At 48.4% G+C, this 24580-nt stretch overlaps 1 protein-coding gene across 1 annotated transcript in view; it reads left to right on the forward strand.

Moving 5' to 3' along the window:
• dclk1a (doublecortin-like kinase 1a) overlaps positions 1–15416 on the forward strand; it is a 187658-nt gene extending 172242 nt beyond the window's left edge. The window contains exons 11-17 of the mRNA XM_064971382.1: positions 2848–2981; positions 4818–4895; positions 5342–5438; positions 5526–5606; positions 11863–11976; positions 12478–12551; positions 15276–15416. Of these exons, the coding sequence (XP_064827454.1) occupies positions 2848–2981; positions 4818–4895; positions 5342–5438; positions 5526–5606; positions 11863–11976; positions 12478–12551; positions 15276–15333 (636 nt within the window). The 3' untranslated portion in view covers positions 15334–15416. The remainder of the gene's footprint in view (positions 1–2847; positions 2982–4817; positions 4896–5341; positions 5439–5525; positions 5607–11862; positions 11977–12477; positions 12552–15275) is intronic.
• Positions 15417–24580: the final 9164 nt, after the last annotated feature.

Consider the following 24580-nt stretch of genomic DNA (forward strand, 5'->3'; position numbering starts at 1 on the left):
TGGAGTTGTATAGATCCCCATTGAATATGATCACCAAACTTCACATGGTTTATAGATGGTTTACAGACACATTCACAGGTAAACTACAGATGGGTTGTCTGGGCCCAAGTATTTTCAGAAACTAGGCATGGTTGTATAGATTAATGAAACATCAGAAACTATAAATGGGTTGTATAGATTCTTATTCTGATCAGAAACTGCTTGAGGGTTGTATTTGGAAGACCCATTTTTGATCAGGCTTTAACTTCCTGATTGATGTCTTGAGATGATGCTTCAATATATCCACATAATTTTTCTTGAATATGATCAGAAACCATCTATTTTGTATAGATGGCACCAGTATGATCAGAAACTACCCCTGACAGGGTTGTTGATGGCTTGAATATGACAGAAACTTTTTATTCTCTATGTTTGGTTGGTCAGGGTGTGAATATGATCAGAAACTCTATGTTCTTTGTTTATATGATGGCTTGAATATGGTTCAGAAACTAGGGACAGCTTGTATAGATGTCTCTGATATGATCAGAAACTACTAGACAGGGTTGTTTCCTTTTGTATTTGATGGGTAGTTGTATTTGTTGTATAGATGGCATTATATGATCAGAAACTACAGATGGGTTGTATTGTTGGCCGAATTTTGTTCAGAAACTATTTATCAATTGTAAGATGGCTTGAATATGATCAGAAACTAATGCGGTTGTATAGATGGCTTGAATATGATCAGAAACTACTGTTGGGATTGTATAACATGGCTGTTTGGAATATGATCAGAAACTACAGAACTGGGTTGTATTAGATGGTTTTTGAATGTGATCAGAAACTATTTCCAGATGTTATTAGATGAAGGGAGATCCAAAATGATCAGAAACTACTGACAGGGTTGTATAGATGGCTGAATATGATCAGAAACTACTGACAGGGTTGTATAGATGGCTTGAATATGATCAGAAACTACTGACAGGGTTGTATAGATGGCTTGAATATGATCAGAAACTACTGACAGGGTTGTATAGATGGCTTGAATATGATCAGAAACTACAGACAGGGTTGTATAGATGGCTGAATATGATCAGAAACTACTGACAGGGTTGTATAGATGGCTTGAATATGATCAGAAACTACTGACAGGGTTGTATAGATGGCTTGAATATGATCAGAAACTACTGACGGGTTGTATAGATGGCTTGAATATGATCAGAAACTACTGATGGGTTGTATAGATGGCTTGAATATGATCAGAAACTACTGACAGGGTTGTATAGATGGCTTGAATATGATCAGAAACTATGATGGGTTGTATAGATGGCTTGAATACGATCAGAAACTACTGACGGGTTGTATAGATGGCTTGAATATGATCAGAAACTACTGACAGGGTTGTATAGATGGCTTGAATATGATCAGAAACTACTGACGGGTTGTATAGATGGCTTGAATATGATCAGAAACTACTGACAGGGTTGTATAGATGGCTTGAATATGATCAGAAACTACAGACGGGTTGTATAGATGGCTTGAATATGATCAGAAACTACTGACGGGTTGTATAGATGGCTTGAATATGATCAGAAACTACTGACAGGGTTGTATAGATGGCTTGAATATGATCAGAAACTACTGAGATGGGTTGTATAGATGGCTTGAATATGATCAGAAACTATAGATGGGTTATATAGATGGCTCAATATGATCAGAAACTATAGATGGGTTGTATAGATAGCTTGAATATGATCAGAAACTACAGATGGGTTATATAGATGGCTCAATATGATCAGAAACTACTGACAGGGTTGTATAGATGGCTGAATATGATCAGAAACTATAGATGGGTTATATAGATGGCTCAATATGATCGGAAACTATAGATGGGTTGTATAGATGGCTCAATATGATCAGAAACTATAGATGGGTTGTATAGATGGCTGAATTTGGTGACCATCATTGTTTTATTAGTCATCTCAGAGATCCTAATTGAAAACGTCACAGAGAAGCAATTTCCAGTTTTGCACATGACTGAACAGTCAAAAGACATTAAATCATAAAATTACACGAAAACTGTGTAGGCCATAAATAAATACTTAATAATAACAACTAAAATGTTAAAAGTGGCAGAGTTGCCCTTTAACCTTGAACTTATCTTACCAGTCAGAATGAATGACTACATTTTGTTGCTAAATGACTGAATCATGCTACATACATTTGTGCTGTTCTATAAATACATTTCACTGTGAGTATTCGATGCTTAACAGTGGTCATATGAAGAAGATATATTGTAATAGAAATAAACTATATTTCTAGGCAGCTAAGCTCTGCCCCTTCCTCACAGTTATTCTAACCCCTCTCCCCTCCCTAACCCCTCCCCTCTCTCCCCTCTCACTTCTCCTCCTCTCCTCTCCCTAACCACTCACCTCTCCTCTCCTTCCCCCTCCTCTCCTCTCCTCTCCTCTCCTCTCCTCTCCTCTCCTCTCCTCTCCCTCTCCTCTCCTCTCCTCTCCCTCTCCTCTCCTCTCCTCTCCTCTCCTCTCCCTCTCCTCTCCTCCTCTCCTCTCCCTCCCCTCCCCTCTCTCCCCTGCTCTTTCCTCTCCCCTCTCATCTCCTCCCCTCTCCTATCTCCCCCCTCCTCTCCTCCCCTCTCTCACCTATCTCCTCTCCCTCCCCCTCCCCTCTCTCCCCTTTCCTCTCCTCCCTTCTCCTCTCCCCTCCCCTCTCCCCTCTCCTCTCTACCCTCTCTCCTCTCCTCCCCTCTCCCCTCTCTCCTCTCCCCTCTCATCTCTTGTCCCTCTCCTGTCGTCTCCTCTCCTCTCACCTTCCCCCTCTCATTTCCTCCCTCTCTCCCCACCTCTCCAGGTGTATGAGCATGTTGATGGCAGTAAGAGTCTGAAGTTGGGGGACTTTGGTCTGGCCACCGTAGTAGATGGACCCCTCTACACTGTCTGTGGAACACCCACATATGTAGCACCAGAGATCATCGCAGAGACAGGGTACGTACAACATGTGTGTGTGTGTGTGTGTGTGTTTGTATACAGTATATCTCCTGATCCTCTCTCTCTCTCTCTCTCTCTCTCTCTCTCTCTCTCTCTCTCTCTCTCTGTCTCTCTCTCTCTCTCTCTCTCTCTCACACTCTCCCTCACACTCTCCCTCACACTCTCCCTCACACACTCCCCTCTCTCTCTCTTTCTCTCTCTCACACACCAAAACTCAGAGACCAGGCTGTACACTGGGCTTTACGGGAAGAGTGGCCAGAAAAAGCAATTGCTTAAAGATTTTTTTGTTATACAAACACAAACTCCCCAAACATATGTAAGAAGGTACATCATCTCATCACTCCGAGAACACCATCCCCACAGTTAAGCATGGTGGTGGCAGCATCATGCTGTGGGGATGTTTTTCATCGGCAGGGACTGGGAAACTGGTCAGAATAGAATGAATGATGGATGGCGAAAATACAGGGAAATTCTTGAGGGAAACCTGTTTCAGGATTCCGGAGATTTAAGACTGGGACGGAGGTTCACCTTCCAGCAGGACAATGACCATACTGCTAAAGCAACACTCAAGTGTAAGGGGAAACATTTAATTGTCTTGGAATGGCCTAGTCAAAGCCCAGACCTCAATCCAATTGAGAATCTGTGGTATGACTTAAAGATTGCTGTACACCAGCGGAACCCATCCAACTTGAAGGAGCTGGAGCAGTTTTGTCTTGAAGAATGGGCAAAAATCCTAGTGGCTAGATGTGCCAAGCTTATAGAGACATTCCCCAAGATACTTGCAGCTGTAATTGCAGCGAAAGGTGGCTCTACAAAGTATTGACATTGGGGGGGGTGAATAGTTATGCACTCTCAAGTTTAATATTTCACAAAAAAAAAATATTTTGCATCTTCAAAGTGGTAGGCATGTTGTGTAAATCAAATGATACAACCCCCCACGCCCCCCCCCCAAAGACAATCTTATTTCCAGGTTGTATGGCAACAGAATAGGAAAAATGTCAAGGGGGGTGAATACTTTCACATGTAGTGTTGTAATAATGTGTAAATATTTAAAGTACAAAAGGGAGAATAAATAAACATAAATATGGGTTGTATTTACAATGGTGTTTGTTCTTCACTGGTTGCCCTTTTCTTATGGCAACAGGTCACATATCTTGCTGCTGTGATGGCACACTGTGGTATTTCACCCAGTAGAGATGGGAGTTAATCAAAATTGGATTTGTTTTCTAATTCTTTGTGGGTCTGTGTAATCTGAGGGGAATATGTGTCTCTCATATCATTGTTCCATTTCTGTTAGTCACATGTCCGTGGAACCTGTTCAGTTCATGTCTCAGTTGTTGAATCTTGTTACGTTCATACAAAGTTTGCAACACAGTTGACAGTGAGAGGACATATCTTTTTTTGCTGAGTTTATATATATATATATATATATGTGGTTATATTACTGTTTGTCATATCACACAACTCTGACTATAAACAGCACGTGTGGCTGTGAGTGGAGACCAGAGGGAGAACATTTTCTTGGTGGATCTGTGTAATCTGAGGGAAATATGTCTCTCTAATATGGTCATATGTTTGGCAGGAGATTAGGAAGTGCAGCTCAGTTCCACCTCATTTTGTGGGCAGTGAGCACATAGCCTGTCTTCTCTTGAGAGCCATGTCTGCCTACGGCGGCCTTTCTCAATAACAAGGCTATGCCCACAGAGTCTGTACATAGTTTCTCTCTCTCTCTCTCTCTCTCTCTCTCTCTCTCTCTCTCTCTCTCTCTCTCTCTCTCTCTCTCTCTCTCTCTCTCTCTCTGACCTGTGTATTCTCTCTCTCTGTGTATTCTAGGTATGGCATTAAGGTAGATATCTGGGCAGCAGGAGTTATAAACTACATCTTGCTGTGTGGCTTCCCTCCCTTCCGAGGGTAAGAAGCACTGACACCCCAACTGAAAAAAACCATACACGTTCTTGTTTAATACGCAATTCAGCTCTGATCTAATATGACATCAAACTAAGCTAGGTGTTTTACATTTTGATGAATGCATGTTGGGAGTGTTATTAGTGCCATAGCTCCCTCTTGTGGTTGGATCGGAGTATTACTGAATCTCTGAGACAAGACACAGGCATCTTTCAACTTGAGATACCTTCAAATAAAACACACTTTTGTGTGTCCTAAATTAAGATTAAAGTCATGACCACAGCATACATAGAGTACCTAGTCCACATAACATGTTCAGCTTTAAAAATATATTTTTTTTTGTTGTGTATGTGTGTGTGTGTGTGTGTGTGTGTGTGTGTGTGTGTGTGTGTGTGTGTGTGTGTGTGTGTGTGTGTGTGTATGTATGTATATATGTATATATGTATATACAGTAGCAGTGATGACCAGGAAGTGTTATTTGACCAGATCCTGATGGGACAGCTGGAGTTCCCTCTCCCCTACTGGGACAATGTGTCGGAGACTGCCAAGGTTACACACACACACACAAAAACATACACACATACACAAACACACAGTAGATATATTGAGAGTGTAACCCTTCTGTGCTGTGTGTAGGATCTGATCAGGTCCATGCTGGAGGTGGAGGTGGATCAGAGATACACAGCAGAACAGGTTCTGGACCACCCATGGATCCATGTGAGTTGTTCTCCTCTCCTCCTATAACCCTGGGTCAATGTCAGTAGTTCTCCTCTCCTCCTATCACCCTGGGTCAATGTCAGTAGTTCTCCTCCTCCTCTTATCACCCTGGGTCAATGTGAGTAGTTCTCCTCTCCTCCTATCACCCTGGGTCAATGTGAGTAGTTTCTCCTCTCCTCCTATCACCCTGGATCAATGTGAGTAGTTCTCCTCTCCTCCTATCACCCTGGGTCAATGTCAGTAGTTCTCCTCTCCTCCTATCACCCTGGATCAATGTGAGTAGTTCTCCTCTCCTCCTATCACCCTGGGTCAATGTCAGTAGTTCTCCTCTCCTCCTATCACCCTGGATCAATGTGAGTAGTTCTCCTCTCCTCCTATCACCCTGGGTCAATGTCAGTAGTTCTCCTCTCCTCTTATCACCCTGGGTCAATGTGAGTAGTTCTCCTCTCCTCCTATCACCCTGGGTCTATGTGAGTAGTTCTCCTCTCCTCCTATCACCCTGGGTCAATGTCAGTAGTTCTCCTCTCCTCCTATCACCCTGGGTCAATGTCAGTAGTTCTCCTCTCCTCCTATCACCCTGGATCAATGTGAGTAGTTTCTCCTCCCCAAGAGGTGAACACTTTAGGTTTTGCCATAGTAAATAACATAGAACATCAAAGGCTAACTTTCCTCTTTGTTCTCAGTGTCTTCTCTCATCATACTCTCTCCTACATCTACAGAACAGTAGACCTGCAATGACTCTCATATATACTGTCTCCTACAACATATATTTCTGTCAATGGTGTTTTTATTTGAAAATAGGATGCAGCTTGAAGTGAATTCTCTTCTTCCTCCTCCTCCTCACCCTCCCATTCCTTCTCTCCTCTTCCTCTTCCTCCCATTCCTTCTCTCCTCTTCCTCTTCCTCTTCCTCCCATTCCTTCTCTCCTTTAGGTTTTGCCATAGTAAATAACATAGACCTGCACTGACTCTCACATTCTCTTCTCACAGAACTGTAGACCTAACATATACTGTCTTCCTCCTCCTCCCATTCCTTCTCTCCTCTTCCTCTTCCTCTTCCTCCCATTCCTTCTCTCATGTAGACCCTCCTCCTCCCATTCCTTCTCTCAGTCTTCCTCCTCCTCCACCTCCCATTCCTTCTCTCCTCTTCCTCCTCCTCCTCCTCCCATTCCTACTCTCCTTTTCCTCATCCTCCTCCTCCCATTCCTTCTCTCTTCTTCCTCCTCTTCCTCCCATTCCTTCTACATCTCCTCTTCCTCCTCCTCCCATTCCTTCTCTCCTCTTCCTCCTCCTCCACCTCCCATTCCTTCTCTCCTCTTCCTCCTCTCCTCCCATTCCTTCTCTATTTTCTTCTACATCTCCTCTTCCTCCCATTCCTTCTCTCCTCTTCCTCCTCCTCCTCCTCCCATTCCTACTCTCCTTTTCCTCATCCTCCTCCTCCCATTCCTTCTCTCCTCATCTCCTCCTCCTCCTCCCATTCCTTCTCTCCTGTCTTCCTCCTCCTCTTCCTCCCATGCACTGACTCTCATATATACTGTCTTCTACATCATATATTTCTGTCCTTCTCTCTCTTCCTCCTCCTCCTCCTCCCATTCCTACTCTCCTTTTCCTCATCCTCCTCCTCCCATTCCTTCTCTCCTTTCCTCCTCCTCCTCCTCGCATTCCTTCTCTACAGAACTTCCTCCTCCTCCTCCTCCCATTCCTTCTCTCCTTTTCCTCCTCCTCTTCCTCCCATTCCTTCTCTCCTCTCCTCCTCCTCCTCCTCCTCCTCCCATTCCTACTCTCCTTTTCCTCATCCTCCTCCTCCCATTCCTTCTCTCTTCTTCCTCCTCTTCCTCCCATTCATTCTCTCCTTTTCCTCCTCCTCCTCCTCGCATTCCTTCTCTCTCCTCTTCCTCCTCCTCCTCCTCCCATTCCTTCTCTCCTTTTCCTCCTCCTCTTCCTCCCATTCCTTCTCTCCTCTTCCTCATCCTCCTCCTCCCATTCCTTCTCTCCTTTTCCTCATCCTCCTCCTCCCATTCCTTCTCTCCTCTTCCTCCTCTTCCTCCCATTCATCCTCTCTTCTTCCTCCTCTTCCTCCCATTCCTTCTCTCTTCTTCCTCCTCTTCCTCCCATTCCTTCTCTCCTCTTCCTCCTCCTCCTCCTCCCATTCCTTCTCTCCTTTTCCTCCTCCTCTTCCTCCCATTCCTTCTCTCCTCTTCCTCCTCCTCTTCCTCCCATTCCTACTCTCCTTTTCCTCCTCCTCCTCTTCCCATTCCTTCTCTCTTCTTCCTCCTCTTCCTCCCATTCATTCTCTCATTTCCTCCTCCTCCTCCTCCTCCCATTCCTTCTCTCCTCTTCCTCCTCCTCCTCCTCCTCCTCCTCCTCCCATTCCTTCTCTCCTCCTCCTCCCATTCCTTCTCTCCTCCTCTTCCTCCCATTCATTCTCTCCTCTTCCTCATCCTCCTCCTCCTCCCATTCCTTCTCTCCTCTTCCTCTTCCTCTTCCTACCATTCATCCCTCTCCCTTTTCCTCCTCCTCTTCCTCCCATTCCTTCTCTCCTCTTCCTCCTCCTCCTCCTCCCATTCCTTCTCTCCTCTTCCTCCTCCTCCTCCCATTCCTTCTCTCCTCTTCCTCCTCCTCCTCCTCCTCCCATTCCTTCTCTCCTCTTCCTCTTCCTCTTCCTCCCATTCCTTCTCTCCTCTTCCTCCTCCTCCTCCCATTCCTTCTCTCCTCTTCCTCCTCCTCCACCTCCCATTCCTTCTCTCCTCTTCCTCCTCCTCCTCCCATTCCTTCTCTCCTTTTCCTCATCCTCCTCCTCCCATTCCTTCTCTCTTCTTCCTCCCCTCCTCCTCCTCCCATTCCTTCTCTCCTCTTCCTCCTCTTCCTCCCATTCCTTCTCTCCTCTTCCTCCTCCTCCCTCCCATTCCTTCTCTCCTCTTCCTCCTCCTCCTCCTCCTCCCATTCCTTCTCTCCTCTTCCTCTTCCTCTTCCTCCCATTCCTTCTCTCCTCTTCCTCCTCCTCCTCCCCTAACATTCCTTCTCTCCTCCTCCTCCCATTCCTTCTCTCCTCTTCCTCCTCCTCCACCTCCCATTCCTTCTCTCCTCTTCCTCCTCCACCTCCCATTCCTTCTCTCCTCTTCCTCCTCCTCCTCCCATTCCTTCTCTCCTCTTCCTCCTCCTCCTCCTCCCATTCCTTCTCTCCTTTTCCTCCTCCTCTTCCTCCCATTCCTTCTCTCCTCTTCCTCCTCCTCCTCCCATTCCTACTCTCCTTTTCCTCATCCTCCTCCTCCCATTCCTTCTCTCCTCTTCCTCCTCCTCCTCCTCCCATTCCTTCTCTCCTTTTCCTCCTCCTCCTCCTCCATTCCTTCTCTCCTTTTCCTCCTCCTCCTCCTCCCATTCCTTCTTTCCTCTTCCTCCTCCTCCACCTCCCATTCCTTCTCTCCTCTTCCTCCTCCTCCTCTTCCCTCCTCCCATTCCTTCTCTCCTTTTCCTCCTCCTCTTCCTCCCATTCCTTCTCTCCTCTTCCTCCTCCTCCTCCTCCCATTCCTACTCTCCTTTTCCTCATCCTCCTCCTCCCATTCCTTCTCTCTTCTTCCTCCTCTTCCTCCCATTCATTTCTCTCCTTTTCCTCCCTCCTCCTCCTCGCATTCCTTCTCTCCTCTTCCTCCTCCTCCTCCTCCCATTCCTTCTCTCCTTTTCCTCCTCCTCTTCCTCCCATTCCTTCTCTCCTCTTCCTCATCCTCCTCCTCCCATTCCTTCTCTCCTTTTCCTCATCCTCCTCCTCCCATTCCTTCTCTCCTCTTCCTCCTCTTCCTCCCATTCATCCTCTCTTCTTCCTCCTCTTCCTCCCATTCCTTCTCTCTTCTTCCTCCTCTTCCTCCCATTCCTTCTCTCCTCTTCCTCCTCCTCCTCCTCCCATTCCTTCTCTCCTTTCCTCCTCCTCTTCCTCCCATTCCCTTCTCTCCTCTTCCTCCTCCTCTTCCTCCCATTCCTACTCTCCTTTTCCTCCTCCTCCTCTTCCCATTCCTTCTCTCTTCTTCCTCCTCTTCCTCCCATTCATTCTCTCATCTTTCCTTCCTCCTCCTCCTCCTCCCATTCCTTCTCTCCTCTTCCTCCTCCCTCCTCCCTCCTCCTCCTCCTCCCTCCTCCCATTCCTTCTCTCCCTTCCTCCTCCCATTCCTTCTCTCCTCCTCTTCCTCCCATTCATTCTCTCCTCTTCCTCATCCTCCTCCTCCCATTCCTTCTCTCCTCTTCCTCTTCCTCTTCCTCCCATTCATCCTCTCCTTTTCCTCCTCCTCTCCTCCTCCCATTCCTTCTCTCCTCCCATTCTTCCTCCTCCTCCCTCCTCCCATTCCTTCTCTCCTCTTCCTCCTCCTCCTCCCATTCCTTCTCTCCTCTTCCTCCCTCCTCCTCCTCCTCCCATTCCTTCTCTCCATTCTTCCTCTTCCTCTTCCTCCCATTCCTTCTCTCCTCTTCCTCCTCCTCCTCCTAACATTCCTCCTCTCTCCTCTTCCTCCTCCTCCACCTCCCATTCCTTCTCTCCTCTTCCTCCTCCTCCTCCCATTCCTTCTCTCCTTTCCTCCTCATCCTCCTCCTCTCATTCCTTCTCTCTTCTTCCTCCTCCTCCTCCTCCCATTCCTTCTCTCCTCTTCCTCCTCTTCCTCCCAGTCCTTCTCTCCTCTTCCTCCTCCTCCTCCCATTCCTTCTCTCCTCTTCCTCCTCCTCCTCCTCCTCCCATTCCTTCTCTCCTCTTCCTCTTCCTCTTCCTCCCATTCCTTCTCTGCTCTTCCTCCTCCTCCTCCTAACATTCCTTCTCTCCTCCTCCTCCCATTCCTTCTCTACTCTTCCTCCTCCTCCACCTCCCATTCCTTCTCTCCTCTTCCTCCTCCACCTCCCATTCCTTCTCTCCTCTTTCCTCCTCCTCCTCCCATTCCTTCTCTCCTCTTCCTCCTCCTCCTCCTCCCATTCCTTCTCTCCTTTTCCTCCTCCTCCTCTTCCTCCCATTCCTTCTCTCCCTTCCTTCCTCCTCCTCCTCCCATTCCTACTCTCCTTTTCCTCATCCTCCTCCTCCCATTCCTTCTCTCCTCTTCCTCCTCCTCCTCCTCCCATTCCTTCTCTCCTTTTCCTCCTCCTCCTCCTCGCATTCCTTCTCTCCTTTTCCTCCTCCTCCTCCTCCCATTCCTTCTCTCCTCTTCCTCCTCCTCCACCTCCCATTCCTTCTCTCTCCTCTTCCTCCTCCTCCTCCCATTCCTTCTCTCCTTTTCCTCTCCTCCTCCTCCCATTCCTTCTCTCTTCTTCCTCCTCCTCCTCCTCCTCCCATTCCTTCTCTCCTCTTCCTCCTCTTCCTCCCATTCCTTCTCTCCTCTTCCTCCTCCTCCTCCCATTCCTTCTCTCCTCTTCCTCCTCCTCCTCCTCCTCCCATTCCTTCTCTCCTCTTCCTCTTCCTCTTCCTCCCATTCCTTCTCTCCTCTTCCTCCTCCTCCTCCTAACATTCCTTCTCTCCTCCTCCTCCCATTCCTTCTCTCCTCTTCCTCCTCCTCCACCTCCCATTCCTTCTCTCCTCTTCCTCCTCCACCTCCCATTCCTTCTCTCCTCTTCCTCCTCCACCTCCCATTCCTTCTCTCCTCTTCCTCCTCCACCTCCCATTCCTTCTCTCCTCTTCCTCCTCCTCCTCCTCCCATTCCTTCTCTCCTTTTCCTCCTCCTCCTCCTCCCATTCCTTCTCTCCTTTTCCTCCTCCTCCTCCTCCGCATTCCTTCTCTCCTTTTCCTCCTCCTCCTCCTCCCATTCCTTCTCTCCTCTTCCTCCTCCTCCTCCTCCCATTCCTTCTCTCCTTTTCCTCACCCTCCTCCTCCCATTCCTTCTCTCCTCTTCCTCCTCTTCCTCCCATTCATCCTCTCCTTTTCCTCCTCCTCCTCCTCCATTCCTTCTCTCCTTTTCCTCCTCCTCCTCCTCCCATTCCTTCTCTCCTCTTCCTCCTCCTCCTCCTCCCATTCCTTCTCTCCTTTTCCTCCTCCTCCTCCCATTCCTTCTCTCCTATTCCTCCTCCTCTTCCTCCCATTCCTTCTCTCTTCTTCCTCCTCCTCCTCCCATTCCTTCTCTCCTCTTCCTCCTCCTCCTCCTCCTCTAACATTCCTTCTCTCCTCCTCCTCCTCCCATTCCTTCTCTCCTTTTCCTCCTACTCTTCCTCCCATTCCTTCTCTCCTCCTCCTCTTCCTCCCATTCCTTCTCTCCTCCTCCCATTGATTTTTTCTCCTCTCTTCACTGTCTCTGCAGGATGATGGTGTGTCGGAGAATGAACAGGAGCTGTCAGTAGCAGGGAAGATAAAGAAACACTTCAACACCAGCCCTATAACTAACGACACCACCTCCGGAGTGTCAGTCATCACGGTATGCCCTGAACAGACTAATGCAGACATACAAAGCTATTTCCAGTGTATTGGCTTTGTCTTTTTACTGGGCATTAGACTGTATTGGCTTTGTCTTTGGCTCTAAGGCTGACTGTACTGAGCTGTAAGTCTTACTGGTTATAAAGACATTTGTTTTAAAGGCATTACTGGTTTCTCTGTAAGTCCTACTGGTTTTAAAGGCATTACTGGTTTCTCTGTAAGTCTTACTGGTTTTAAAGGGATTACTGGTTTCTATGTAAGTCTTACTGGTTTTAAAGGCATTACTGGTTTCTCTGTAAGTCCTACTGGTTTTAAAGGGTTTACTGGTTTCTCTGTAAGTCCTACAGGTTTTAAAGGGTTTACTGGTTTCTCTGTAAGTCCTACTGGTTTTAAAGGGATTGCTGGTTTCTCTGTAAGTCCTACTGGTTTTAAAGGCATTACTGGTTTCTCTGTAAGTCCTACTGGTTTTAAAAGTGACTGGTTTCTTTGTCCTGTTGTGCAGTTGGACCACAGCTTCTCCATGCAGCGCTCTGGGTCGTTGGACTTCCACCAGCACCCGGCTATGTACTGGATAAGGTATAACCTGTTGCCACGACAACCCTCCTGCCTCTGCCTCTGTTTCCCGTGTCTCCACATACAGTGTGCTGATTGGCTGCTGGCTTCTGTGTGCTCTGTCAGCTCCACTCATGCCCCTCCCCTCCCCTCCTGCTCTACTCCCCTCCCCTCCTCTCCTATCCTGCTCCCCTCCCCTCCCCTCCTGCTCTACTCCCCTCCCCTCCCCTCCTCTCCTCTCCTGCTCTACTCCCCTCCTCACCTCTCCTCTCCTCTCCTCCTCTCCTCTCCTGCTCCCCTCCTCTCCTCTCCTCCCCTCCCCTCCTGCTCTACTCCCCTCCCCTCCCCTCCTCTTCTCTCCTGCTCTACTCCCCTCCCCTCCCCTCCTGCTCTACTCCCCTCCTCTTCTCTCCTGCTCTACTCCCCTCCCCTCCTCTCCTCCTACTCCTGCTCTACTCCCCTCCCCTCCTCTTCTATCCTGCTCCTACTCCCCTCCCCTCCCCCTCCTGCTCTACTCCCCTCCCTTCTCTCCTGCTCTACTCCCCTCCCCTCCTCCTGCTCCCTCCTACTCCTGCTTTACTCCCCTCCCTCCCCCTCTCCTCTCCTACTTTACTCCCCTCCCCTCCTGCTCTACTCCCCTCGCCTCCTCTTCTCTCCCTGCTCTACTCCCCTCCCCTCCTCTCCTCTCCTGCTCCCCTCTCCCTCCCTCCTACTCCCCTCTCCTCTCCTGCTCTACTCCCTCCCCTCCCCTCTCCTCTCCTGCTTCCCCTCCTCCCCCTCCTGCTCTACTCCCTCCCCTCCTCCCCTCCCCCTCCCCTCCCCCTCCCCTCCCCTCCTCTTCCTCTCCTGCTCCCCCTCCTCTCCCTCTCCTCCCCCTCTCCTCTCCCTCCTCTCCCCTGCCTACTCCTCCCTCTCCCTCTCCTCTCCTCTCCTCTCCTGCTCCACTCCTCTCCTCTCTCCTCTCCTGCCTCTCCCTCCTCCTCTCCTGCTTTACTCCCCTCCCCTCCCCTCCTGCTCTACTCCCCCTCCCCTCCTCTTCTCTCCTGCTCTACTCCCCTCCACTCCTCCCCCCTCCCTCCCCCTCCTATCCTCTCCTCTCCCGATCCCCTCCTCTCCTCTCCTCTCCTGCTCTACTCCTCTCCTCTCCTGCTTTACTCCCCTCCCCTCCCCTCCTGCTCTACTCCCCTCCCCTCCTCTTCTCTCCTGCTCCCCCTCCCCCCCTCCCTCCCCTCCCCCCTCCTCCCTCTTCTCTCTCCTGCTCTACTCCCCCTCCCCTCCCTCTCCTCTCCTGCTCCCCCTCCCCTCCACTCCTCTCCTCTCCTGCTCCCCCCTCCCCTCCCCCTCGCCCTCCTGCTCTCCCCTCCCCCTCCCCTCCTCTCCTCTCCTGCTTTACTCCCCTCCGCTCCCGCTCTACTCCCCTCCCCTCCTCTTCTCTCCTGCTCTACTCCCCTCCCCCTCCTCTCCTCTCCTGCTCCCCTCCCCTCCTCTCTTCTCTCCGGCTCTACTCCCCTCCCCTCCCCTCCTCCCCCCTCCCCTCCTCTCCTCTCCTCTCCTGCTTTACTCCCCTCCCCTCCCGCTCTACTCCCCTCCCCTCCTCTTCTCTCCTGCTCCCCTCCCCTCCTCCCCTCCTCTCCTCTCCCCTCCTCTCCTCTCCTGCTTTACTCCCCCCCTCCCCTCCTCTCCTCTCCTGCTCTACTCCTCTCCTCTCCTGCTTTACTCCCCTCCCCTCCCTCCTCTCCTGCTCCTCCCCTCCCCTCCCCTCCTGCTCTCCTGCTCTACTCCCCTCCCCCTCCCCTCCTCTCCTCTCCTGCTCTACTCCTCTCCTCTCCTGCTTTACTCCCCTCCCCTCCCTCCTCTCCTGCTCCTCCCCCTCCCCTCCCCTCCTCTCCTCTCCTGCTCCCCTCCTCTCCTCTCCTGCTTTACTCCCCCTCCCCTCCCCTCCTGCTCTACTCCCCTCCCCCCTCTTCTCTCCTGCTCTACTCCCCTCCCCTCCCCTCCTCTCCTCTCCATCTCCCCTCCTCTCCTCTCCTCTCCTCTCCTCTCCTCTCCTGCTCTACTCCCCTCCCCTCCTCTACTCTCCCCTCCTGCTCTATTCCTCTCCTCTCCTCTCCCCTCCTCTCCTCTCCTCTTCTCTCCTGCTCCTCTCCCCCCCTCCCCTCCTCTCCTCTCCTGCTCCCCTCCACTCCCCTCCTCTCTCCTCTCCTGCTCCCCTCCTCTCCTCTCCTGCTCTACCCCCCTCCCCTCCTCTCCTCTCCTCTCATCTCCTCTCCTGCTCTATTCCTCTCCTCTCCCTCTCCTCTCCTCTCCTCTCCTCTCCTCTCCCTCTCCTCTCCTCTCCTCTTCTCTTCTCTCCTGCTCTACTCCCCTCCCCCCCCCCCTCCTCTCCTCCCTCCCTCCTCCTCTCCTCTCCTCTCCTCCCCTCCCCTCCCCCTCCCCTCCTCTCCTGCTCCCCTCCCCTCCCCCTACCCCTCCCCTCCTCTCCTCCTTTACTCCCCCTCCCCCCCCCCTCCTCTCCTACTCCCCTCCCCTCCTCTTCTCTCCTGCTCTACTCCCCTCCCCCCCCCTCCCCTCCCCTCCCCTCCTCTCCTCTCCTCTCCTCTCCTGCTCCCCTCCTCTCTTCTCCTGCTCTACTCCCCTCCCATTTTCTCCTCTACATGTGCTCCTCCACTAACCCGTAGTCTTTAGCATGAGCAGCATCTCTGATGAGCAGCATCTCTGATTGGTTCTCCTGTGTCTCCTCTACCTCAGGCCACCGCTCTTGATAAGGAGGGGCAGGTTCTCAGACGAAGATGCAACCAGGATGTGAGCTCACGGCCGTTGCCGTTGACAACAACAACAACAACAACAACAACAATGGAAAAACCGACTAGCTGCCTCCCCAGCCCGACCCTCGCCCCCCTCTTTCTGACCTTTATCCTCGGCTCCGTCCCTAACCCTGACCCCTCCACCAGCCACACCCCGTTGTTGGACGATGAGGATATCTCTCTTTGCTCAGCTGGGACTGTTCGTTCTCCTTTTAGAGGTGGGGAGAGGGCAATATGTTCTCCTAATGCCCCCTTTTAGAGGTGGGGAGAGGGCAATATGTTCTCCTAATTCCCCCTTTTAGAGGTGGGGAGAGGGGCAATATGTTCTCCTAATGCCCCCTTTTAGAGGTGGGGAGAGGGGCAATATGTTCTCCTAACGCCCCCTTTTAGAGGTGGGGAGAAGGCAATAGGTTCTCCTAGCGCCCCCTTTTAGAGGTGGGGAGAGGGGCAATATGTTCTCCTAACGCCCCCTTTTAGAGGTGGGGAGAGGGCAATAGGTTCTCCTAACGCCCCCTTTTAGAGGTGGGGAGAGGGGCAATATGTTCTCCTAACGCCCCCTTTTAGAGGTGGGGAGAAGGCAATAGGTTCTCCTAGCGCCCCCTTTTAGAGGTGGGGAGAGGGGGCAATATGTTCTCCTAACGCCCCCTTTTAGAGGTGGGGAGAGGGCAATAGGTTCTCCTAACGCCCCCTTTTAGAGGTGGGGAGAGGGCAATATGTTCTCCTAACTACCCCTTTTAGAGGTGGGGAGAGGGGGTTCTCCTAACTCCCCCTTTTAGAGGTGGGGAGCGGGGCAATATGTTCTCCTAACGCCCCCTTTTAGAGGTGGGGAGAGGGCAATAGGTTCTCCTAACGCCCCCTTTTAGAGGTGGGGAGAGGGGCAATATGTTCTCCTAATTCCCCCTTTTAGAGGTGGGGAGAGGGCAATATGTTCTCCTAACTCCCCCTTTTAGAGGTGGGGAGAGGGGCAATATGTTCTCCAAATTCCCCCTTTTAGAGGTGGGGAGAGGGGCAATATGTTCTCCTAACTCCCCCTTTTAGAGGTGGGGAGAGGGGCAATATGTTCTCCAAATTCCCCCTTTTAGAGGTGGGGAGAGGGGCAATATGTTCTCCTAACTCCCCCTTTTAGAGGTGGGGAGAGGGGCAATATGTTCTCCTAACGCCCCCTTTTAGAGGTGGGGAGAGGGGCAATATGTTCTCCTAACGCCCCCTTTTAGGGGTGGGGAGAGGGGAGAGATGGGAGAAGAGGAGTGATACCTTCTCCTAACTTCCCCTTTTAATAGTAGTAAGGTTGGATGAGGGGAAGAAGAGGAGTAGGAGAGGATTGGGGTTGTCCGCCCCCCTACCTCTTCTTTTAGAAGTAGGGTGGGGGAGGAGCAGAGGAGATGAGGAGGGAGGGAGGAAGGACAGGAGTTGTCTCTCTCCTCTGCTGGGACTGTTCCTTTAGAGGTAGGGGAGGAAAGTAGAGGAGATAGGGGAGTGGTCCCCCCCCCATCTCCCCCTTCTAGAACAGTACAGGGGAGGGGGGTGAAGAGGGACAGGGAACAGGGGAGAGATAGAGAGACTGGGGACAGGGAACAGGGGAGAGATAGAGAGACTGGGGAGAGATAGAGGGACAGTGGAGAGCTAGAGAGACTGGGAACAGGGGAGAGATAGAGGGACAGGGGACAGGGGAGAGATAGAGACTGGGGACAGGGGAGAGATAGAGACTGGGGACAGGGGAGAGATAAAGAGACTGGGGACAGGGGAGAGAGAGAGAGAGACTGGGGACAGGGGAGAGAGAGAGACTGGGGACAGGGGAGAGAGAGAGACTGGGGACAGGGGAGAGCTAGAGAGACTGGGAACAGGGGAGAGATAGAGACTGGGGACAGGGGAGAGATAGAGAGACTGGGGAGAGATAGAGAGACTGGGGACAGGGGAGAGATAGAGACAGGGAACTGGGGAGAGATAGAGGGACAGGGAACAGGGGAGAGATAGAGAGACTGGGGACAGGGGAGAGATAGAGACTGGGGACAGGGGAGAGATAAAGAGACTGGGGACAGGGGGAGAGAGACTGGGGACAGGGGAGAGAGACTGGGGACAGGGGAGAGCTAGAGAGACTGGGAACAGGGAGAGAGAGAGACTGGGGACAGGGGAGAGAGAGAGACTGGGGACAGGGGAGAGAGAGAGACTGGGGACAGGGGAGAGCTAGAGAGACTGGGGACAGGGGAGAGATAGAGAGACTGGGAACAGGGGAGAGATAGAGATACTGGGGACAGGGGAGAAATAGAGGGACAGGGGACAGGGGAGAGATAGAGACAGGGAACTGGGGAGAGATAGAGGGACTGGGGACAGGGGAGAGACTGGGGACAGGGGGAGATAGAGAGACTGGGGAGAGATAGAGAGACTGGGGAGAGATAGAGAGACTGGGGAGAGATAGAGAGACTGGGGACAGGGGAGAGATAGAGAGACTGGGGAGAGATAGAGAGACTGGGGAGAGATAGAGAGACTGGGGAGAGATAGAGAGACTGGGGAGAGATAGAGAGACTGGGGACAGGGGGAGGAGAGACTTGGGACTGGGGAGAGATAGAGAGACTGGGGACAGGGGGGGAGAGACTTGGGACTGGGGAGAGATAGAGAGACTGGGGACAGGGGAGAGAGACTGGGGAGAGATAGAGAGACTGGGGGAGATAGAGACTGGGGAGAGATAGAGAGACTGGGGAGAGATAGAGAGACTGGGGACAGGGGAGAGATAGAGAGACTGGGGACAGGGGAGAGATAGAGAGACTGGGGACAGGGGAGAGCTAGAGAGACTGGGAACAGGGGAGAGATAGAGAGACTGGGGACAGGGGAGAGATAGAGAGACTGGGGACAGGGGAGAGATAGAGGGACTGGGGACAGGGGAGAGATAGAGAGACTGGGGACAGGTCAGTGGCCGATGGTCAAGAAAAAGCAGAAGAGTTGAAGAAGAAAAAGACACAAAGGTCTTTTCCAAACGTCTTCTCATGGAACAGAACACACGTTGGAGAGCTGTAGATCTGAAGAGGGTCGACATGCTAGTTAACCCTTTGTGAGGATCAGAGTTCTACGTAGTAGCAAGGACTGTGTCTCCTCTAGATACAGTCTGGGTCAACCTGTACCAGCAGCCAGCTATGGGACACCTTTTAACGCAACACTCCACGTTTATATTTCTCTTTTACATTTATTCATTTTTCCACTGAGGTTTGAAGAAAAATGATGTCGTATGGTGGTTAACGTTTCAGAAGAACTTGTTTTGGAAACAGAAAAGTAGAGAAATAGAGAAAAATGTGTACGTATATTTAGCTACAGTTAGTTTTTCTGGATGGATCAAGCACTTCCTTGATGAGCTGAACTGTCTGGTCTCTCTCAAAGCAGCTACAAGAAAGAGATGAACAGAAAGCGAGAGAAGGTGGTCGATACTCAACTCCATACTCTTCCTCTTCTTCCTCACCCTACTCTCTCCAGAACAGTGATGTCTTTCTGTAGTGTTTGGCTACTAGCTATACTTCAGTACACATGAACAATTTACAGACCATAACTCACCTACATGCTAGTTGCATCTGGACTCCACTTTCAGGTCCAGTAGACAGGGGTTTATTATGGCTAAGAGAAGACCAGGGGTCTGTTCAGTAGACACAAAACGTTTGTAAATGTAGTAGGAACCAAACTAACTTGGCTAATTAGAAAGCTAATGAACGTTTTCCTTATTTGATGCTTTTCTGAACGTGACTCAACCCCCGAGGTACTCTCTGTCAGTTGACACAGTGTTGCAGGTAGAAATGTCGAAATAACTAAACATAGATCACATTTCACAAGGAAAAAGAGAACAATGTATTTTCTATAGATGTAATATCTACATCTGCAACCCTATTCACTGTTCTCTCCATGTAGCCAGAGGAGCACAGTGAGAGAAGTCTCAAAAGGGCACTCGTAGGGTTCTGGTCAGACGTAGTGGACTATATTGAATAGGATGCCAACTGGGACATATCTGGACTAACTAACTCTTGTAACAGAACATGTTTTGGTGACAGGGTCTTGTTTGTACTCTATGTAAATAATATAATTTAATTTATTTTAATAGTTCACAATATATTTCTTTATCTACATCTAAAAATAAACATAACAATACGAGTCAGTGTGTACATTCATATCTAATAAACAGACAGTCGGCATGAATCAACTTCCTGTCACACGACTCGGGGAATGACGACAACTTCCTCTTCACGGTGTCTTCAGGGTACTGTAGTCACAGAGTCTCTAAACTCGCGAGACTTATGGGAGCGCTAGGGAAGCAGATTCGGCGGACCTGACCGAGGTTAAGAGAAGTTGAGAATGACTCCTTTCAGTTGTCAATCTTCTTTATTTTTTAAAAGGCAAAAACCTAGATTTAAACCTAAACCTAGATTTAAACCTAAACCTAGATTTAAACCTAGATTTAAACTAAACCTAGATTTAAACCTAAACCTAGATTTAAACCGGTGTTCTGAGTAGCTGACCATGTTATTACTACAACCCCATCAACCTGTCACACTGACACCTTCTCATTTTCCTCAATAAACAAAAACAAAACAAAAAAACAGCTTGATATCGAAGGAGTCGATGACCGTTAGACCCCGATTACGTGTTTCTGTGCATGAGTTTATGCGAGCCAACGTCGTCATGACATCGCCGTGATCGGGGGTTCTACTGGAGAAGTTGTTTCTACATATATCTTCACACCTAACCATCTGTGCTGTAGTATTTAACCAGTCACCACAGTAGCTGTCTGGGAAACGTGAGGCGTTCAGTTCAACTCCTCTCCCCAGTGTATTAGAATCAGTTGTATGCGATACCTATACCTCTGTTCAACTAATAAAGTCAATACTGTTGGCCTGCGTGTGGGTTTTTATTTAATGAAAATACTCTAAATGAAATCAGAAATGAATAGTGTATGTACCAGCTGCTTGTTATTACTGTGTCTGCTGCAGCATCCACATTATGGGTTCCTCTTATGGGTTCCATTATGGGTTCCTCTTATGGGTTCCATTATGGGTTCCATTATGGGTTCCATTATGGGTTACATTATGGGTTCCTCTGGGTTCCATTATGGGTTTTCTGGGTTCCATTATGGGTTCATCTTTTGGGTTCCATTACGGGTTCCTCGTATGGATTCCTCTGGGTTCCATTCTGGGTTCCTCTTTTGGGTTCCATTATAGGTTCCTCGTATGGGTTCCTGTTATGGTTTCCATTATGGGTTACTCTTATGGGTTATTCTTATTTGTTCCATTATGAGTTCCATTATGGGTTCCTCTAGGTTCCTCTTATGAGTTCCATTATGGGTTCCTCTTATAATTACCATTATGGGTTCCATTATGGGTTCCTCTTATGGTTTCCATTATGGGTTCCTCTTATGGGTTCCGTTATGGGTTCTTCTTAAGGGTTCCCATTATGGGTTCCTCTTATGGGTTCCATTATGGGTTCCTCTGTGTTCCATTGTGGGTTCCTCTTTTGGGTTCCATTATGGGTTCCTCTTTTGGGTTCCTCTTATGAGTTCCATTATACGTTCCTCTTATGGTTTCCTTTTATGGGTTCCATTATAGGTTCCTCTGGGTTCCATTATGGGTTCCTCTTTTGGGTTCCATTATGGGTTCCTCTTATGGATTCCTCTGGGTTCCATTCTGGGTTCCTCTGCCGAGGAGTTGTTGATGCATGCCAGCTATTTCAACTCCTGGACGGTATTTTAAGTATCAGCTAAGCACATCATATGTTATAACAATCTGTTACCCAACGGCAAAGTCAATGACTAAGCAACCGTTGGTTGGTGCATGACGATGATGACGCTCCCGGACCCGGGAGGGGTAGTATCAAGAGTTAAAACCACCGTTAGAATCTCTCCACGGCCTCATAGGAGGATCCAGATACTTCTGCTATCCTCTCTGGATTAAAACCAAATTATGATAAGTGTACTATATTTTTTTTATTTTACCTTTATTTAACTAGGCAAGTCAGTTAAAAACAAATTTTTGATGACAGCCTAGGAACAGTGGGTTATCTGCCTGTTCAGGAGCAGAATGACAGATTTGTACCTTGTCAGCTCGGGGGTTTGAACTTGCAACCTTCCGGTCACTAGTCCAACACTCTAACCACTAAGCTACCCTGCCGCCCATAAAATTTGGATCACTAATTTTACGTATTGGATTGCAAATTTTACATTACCATGTAGTTTACCAGTTAAATGGTCTGCCGGAGATGTGGACATACTCGGTATACAAATCCCAGAGGAAAGAAATGATCTCACTCCAGACCATTTTTATAGAACGGCAGCAACAATAGATACGATCTTGCTACCATAGAAAGGAAAATACCTGTCTAATTGTGGAAAACTCACCCTGATTAACTCTTTAGTCATATAACAGTTTAGCTATTTGCATATGGTTTTGCCAAAACCTAGTGACCTGCATTTTAAATTATATGAACAAAGAATAGTCAAAACTGTTCGCTGCTCTGGCCCCCCAATGGTGGAACAAACTCCCTCACGACGCCAGGACAGCGGAGTCAATCACCACCTTCCGGAGACACCTGAAACCCCACCTCTTTAAGGAATACCTAGGATAGGATAAAGTAATCCTTCTCACCCCCCCCTTAAATGATTTAGATGCACTATTGTAAAGTGGCTGTTCCACTGGATGTCATAAGGTGAATTCACCAATTTGTAAGTCGCTCTGGATAAGAGCGTCTGCCAAATGACTTAAATGTAAATGTAAATGTAATATTCTATTTTATTTGGAACGGCAAGCCAGACAAAATTAAGAGGGCCTATTTATATAACGAATATGAATTCGGAGGGCAGAAATGATTAAATATTAAAACATTATACCTCTCACTAAAGGCATCAGTCATACAAAAGTTATACTTAAATCCAAACTGGTTCTCTAGTCAATTGGTACAAATGTCTCATCCTATATTCAGGAAGGGCCTTTTCCCCTTTATTCAGATTACACCTGCTCCCTTTATTCAGATTACACCTGCTCCCTTTATTCAGATTACACCTGCTCCCTTTATTCAGATTACACCTGCTCCCTTTATTCAGATTACACCTGCTCCCTTTATTCAGATTACACCTGCTCCCTTTATTCAGATTACACCTGCTCCCTTTATTCAGATTACACCTGCTCCCTTTATTCAGATTACACCTGCTCACTTTATTCAGATTACACCTGCTCCCTTTATTCAGATTACACCTGCTCACTTTATTCAGATTACAACCTCTCCCTTTATTCAGATTACACCTGCTCCCATTATTCAGATTACAACCTCTCCCTTTATTCAGATTACACCTGCTCACTTTATTCAGATTACACCTGCTCCCTTTATTCAGATTACAACCTCTCCCTTTATTCAGATTACACCTGCTCCCTTTATTCAGATTACACCTGCTCACTTTATTCAGATTACAACCTCTCCCTTTATTCAGATTACACCTGCTCCCTTTATTCAGATTACAACCTCTCCCTTTATTCAGATTACAACCTCTCCCTTTATTCAGATTACAACCTCTCCCTTTATTCAGATTACAACCTCTCCCTTTATTCAGATTACAACTGCTCCCTTTCTTCAGATTACACCTGCTCACTGTATTCAGATTACACCTGCTCCCTTTATTCAGATTACACCTGCTCCCTTTATTCAGATTACACCTGCTCCCTTTATTCAGATTACACCTGCTCCCTTTATTCAGATTACACCTGCTCCCTTTATTCAGATTACACCTTCTCCCTTTATTCAGATTACACCTGCTCCCTTTATTCAGATTACACCTGCTCACTGTATTCAGATTACAACTGCTCACTTTATTCAGATTACAACTGCTCACTTTATTCAGATTACACCTGCTCACTGTATTCAGATTACAACTGCTCACTTTATTCAGATTACAACTGCTCACTTTATTCAGATTACACCTGCTCCCTTTATTCAGATTACACCTGCTCCCTTTATTCAGATTACACCTTCTCCCTTTATTCAGATTACACCTGCTCCCTTTATTCAGATTACACCTGCTCACTGTATTCAGATTACAACTGCTCACTGTATTCAGATTACACCTGCTCACTTTATTCAGATTACACCTGCTCACTTTATTCAGATTACACCTGCTCACTTTATTCAGATTACACCTGCTCACTTTATTCAGATTACAACCTCTCCCTTTATTCAGATTACACCTGCTCCCATTATTCAGATTACACCTGCTCACTTTATTCAGATTACACCTGCTCCCTTTATTCAGATTACACCTGCTCCCATTATTCAGATTACAACCTCTCCCTTTATTCAGATTACACCTGCTCCCTTTATTCAGATTACAACCTCTCCCTTTATTCAGATTACACCTGCTCCCTTTATTCAGATTACACCTGCTCACTTTATTCAGATTACAACCTCTCCCTTTATTCAGATTACACCTGCTCCCTTTATTCAGATTACAACCTCTCCCTTTATTCAGATTACAACCTCTCCCTTTATTCAGATTACAACCTCTCCCTTTATTCAGATTACAACCTCTCCCTTTATTCAGATTACAACTGCTCCCTTTCTTCAGATTACACCTGCTCACTGTATTCAGATTACACCTGCTCCCTTTATTCAGATTACACCTGCTCCCTTTATTCAGATTACACCTGCTCCCTTTATTCAGATTACACCTGCTCCCTTTATTCAGATTACACCTGCTCCCTTTATTCAGATTACACCTTCTCCCTTTATTCAGATTACACCTGCTCCCTTTATTCAGATTACACCTGCTCACTGTATTCAGATTACAACTGCTCACTTTATTCAGATTACAACTGCTCACTTTATTCAGATTACACCTGCTCACTGTATTCAGATTACAACTGCTCACTTTATTCAGATTACAACTGCTCACTTTATTCAGATTACACCTGCTCCCTTTATTCAGATTACAACTGCTCACTTTATTCAGATTACACCTGCTCACTTTATTCAGATTACAACTGCTCACTTTATTCAGATTACACCTGCTCACTGTATTCAGATTACAACTGCTCACTTTATTCAGATTACAACTGCTCACTTTATTCAGATTACACCTGCTCACTGTATTCAGAGTACAACTGCTCACTGTATTCAGATTACACCTGCTCCGTTTATTCAGATTACACCTGCTCACTGTATTCAGATTACAACTGCTCACTGTATTCAGATTACACCTGCTCCCTTTATTCAGATTACACCTGCTCCCTTTATTCA

This window comes from Oncorhynchus masou, chromosome 8, assembly GCF_036934945.1.
Source record: "Oncorhynchus masou masou isolate Uvic2021 chromosome 8, UVic_Omas_1.1, whole genome shotgun sequence".
NCBI lineage: Eukaryota > Metazoa > Chordata > Actinopteri > Salmoniformes > Salmonidae > Oncorhynchus > Oncorhynchus masou.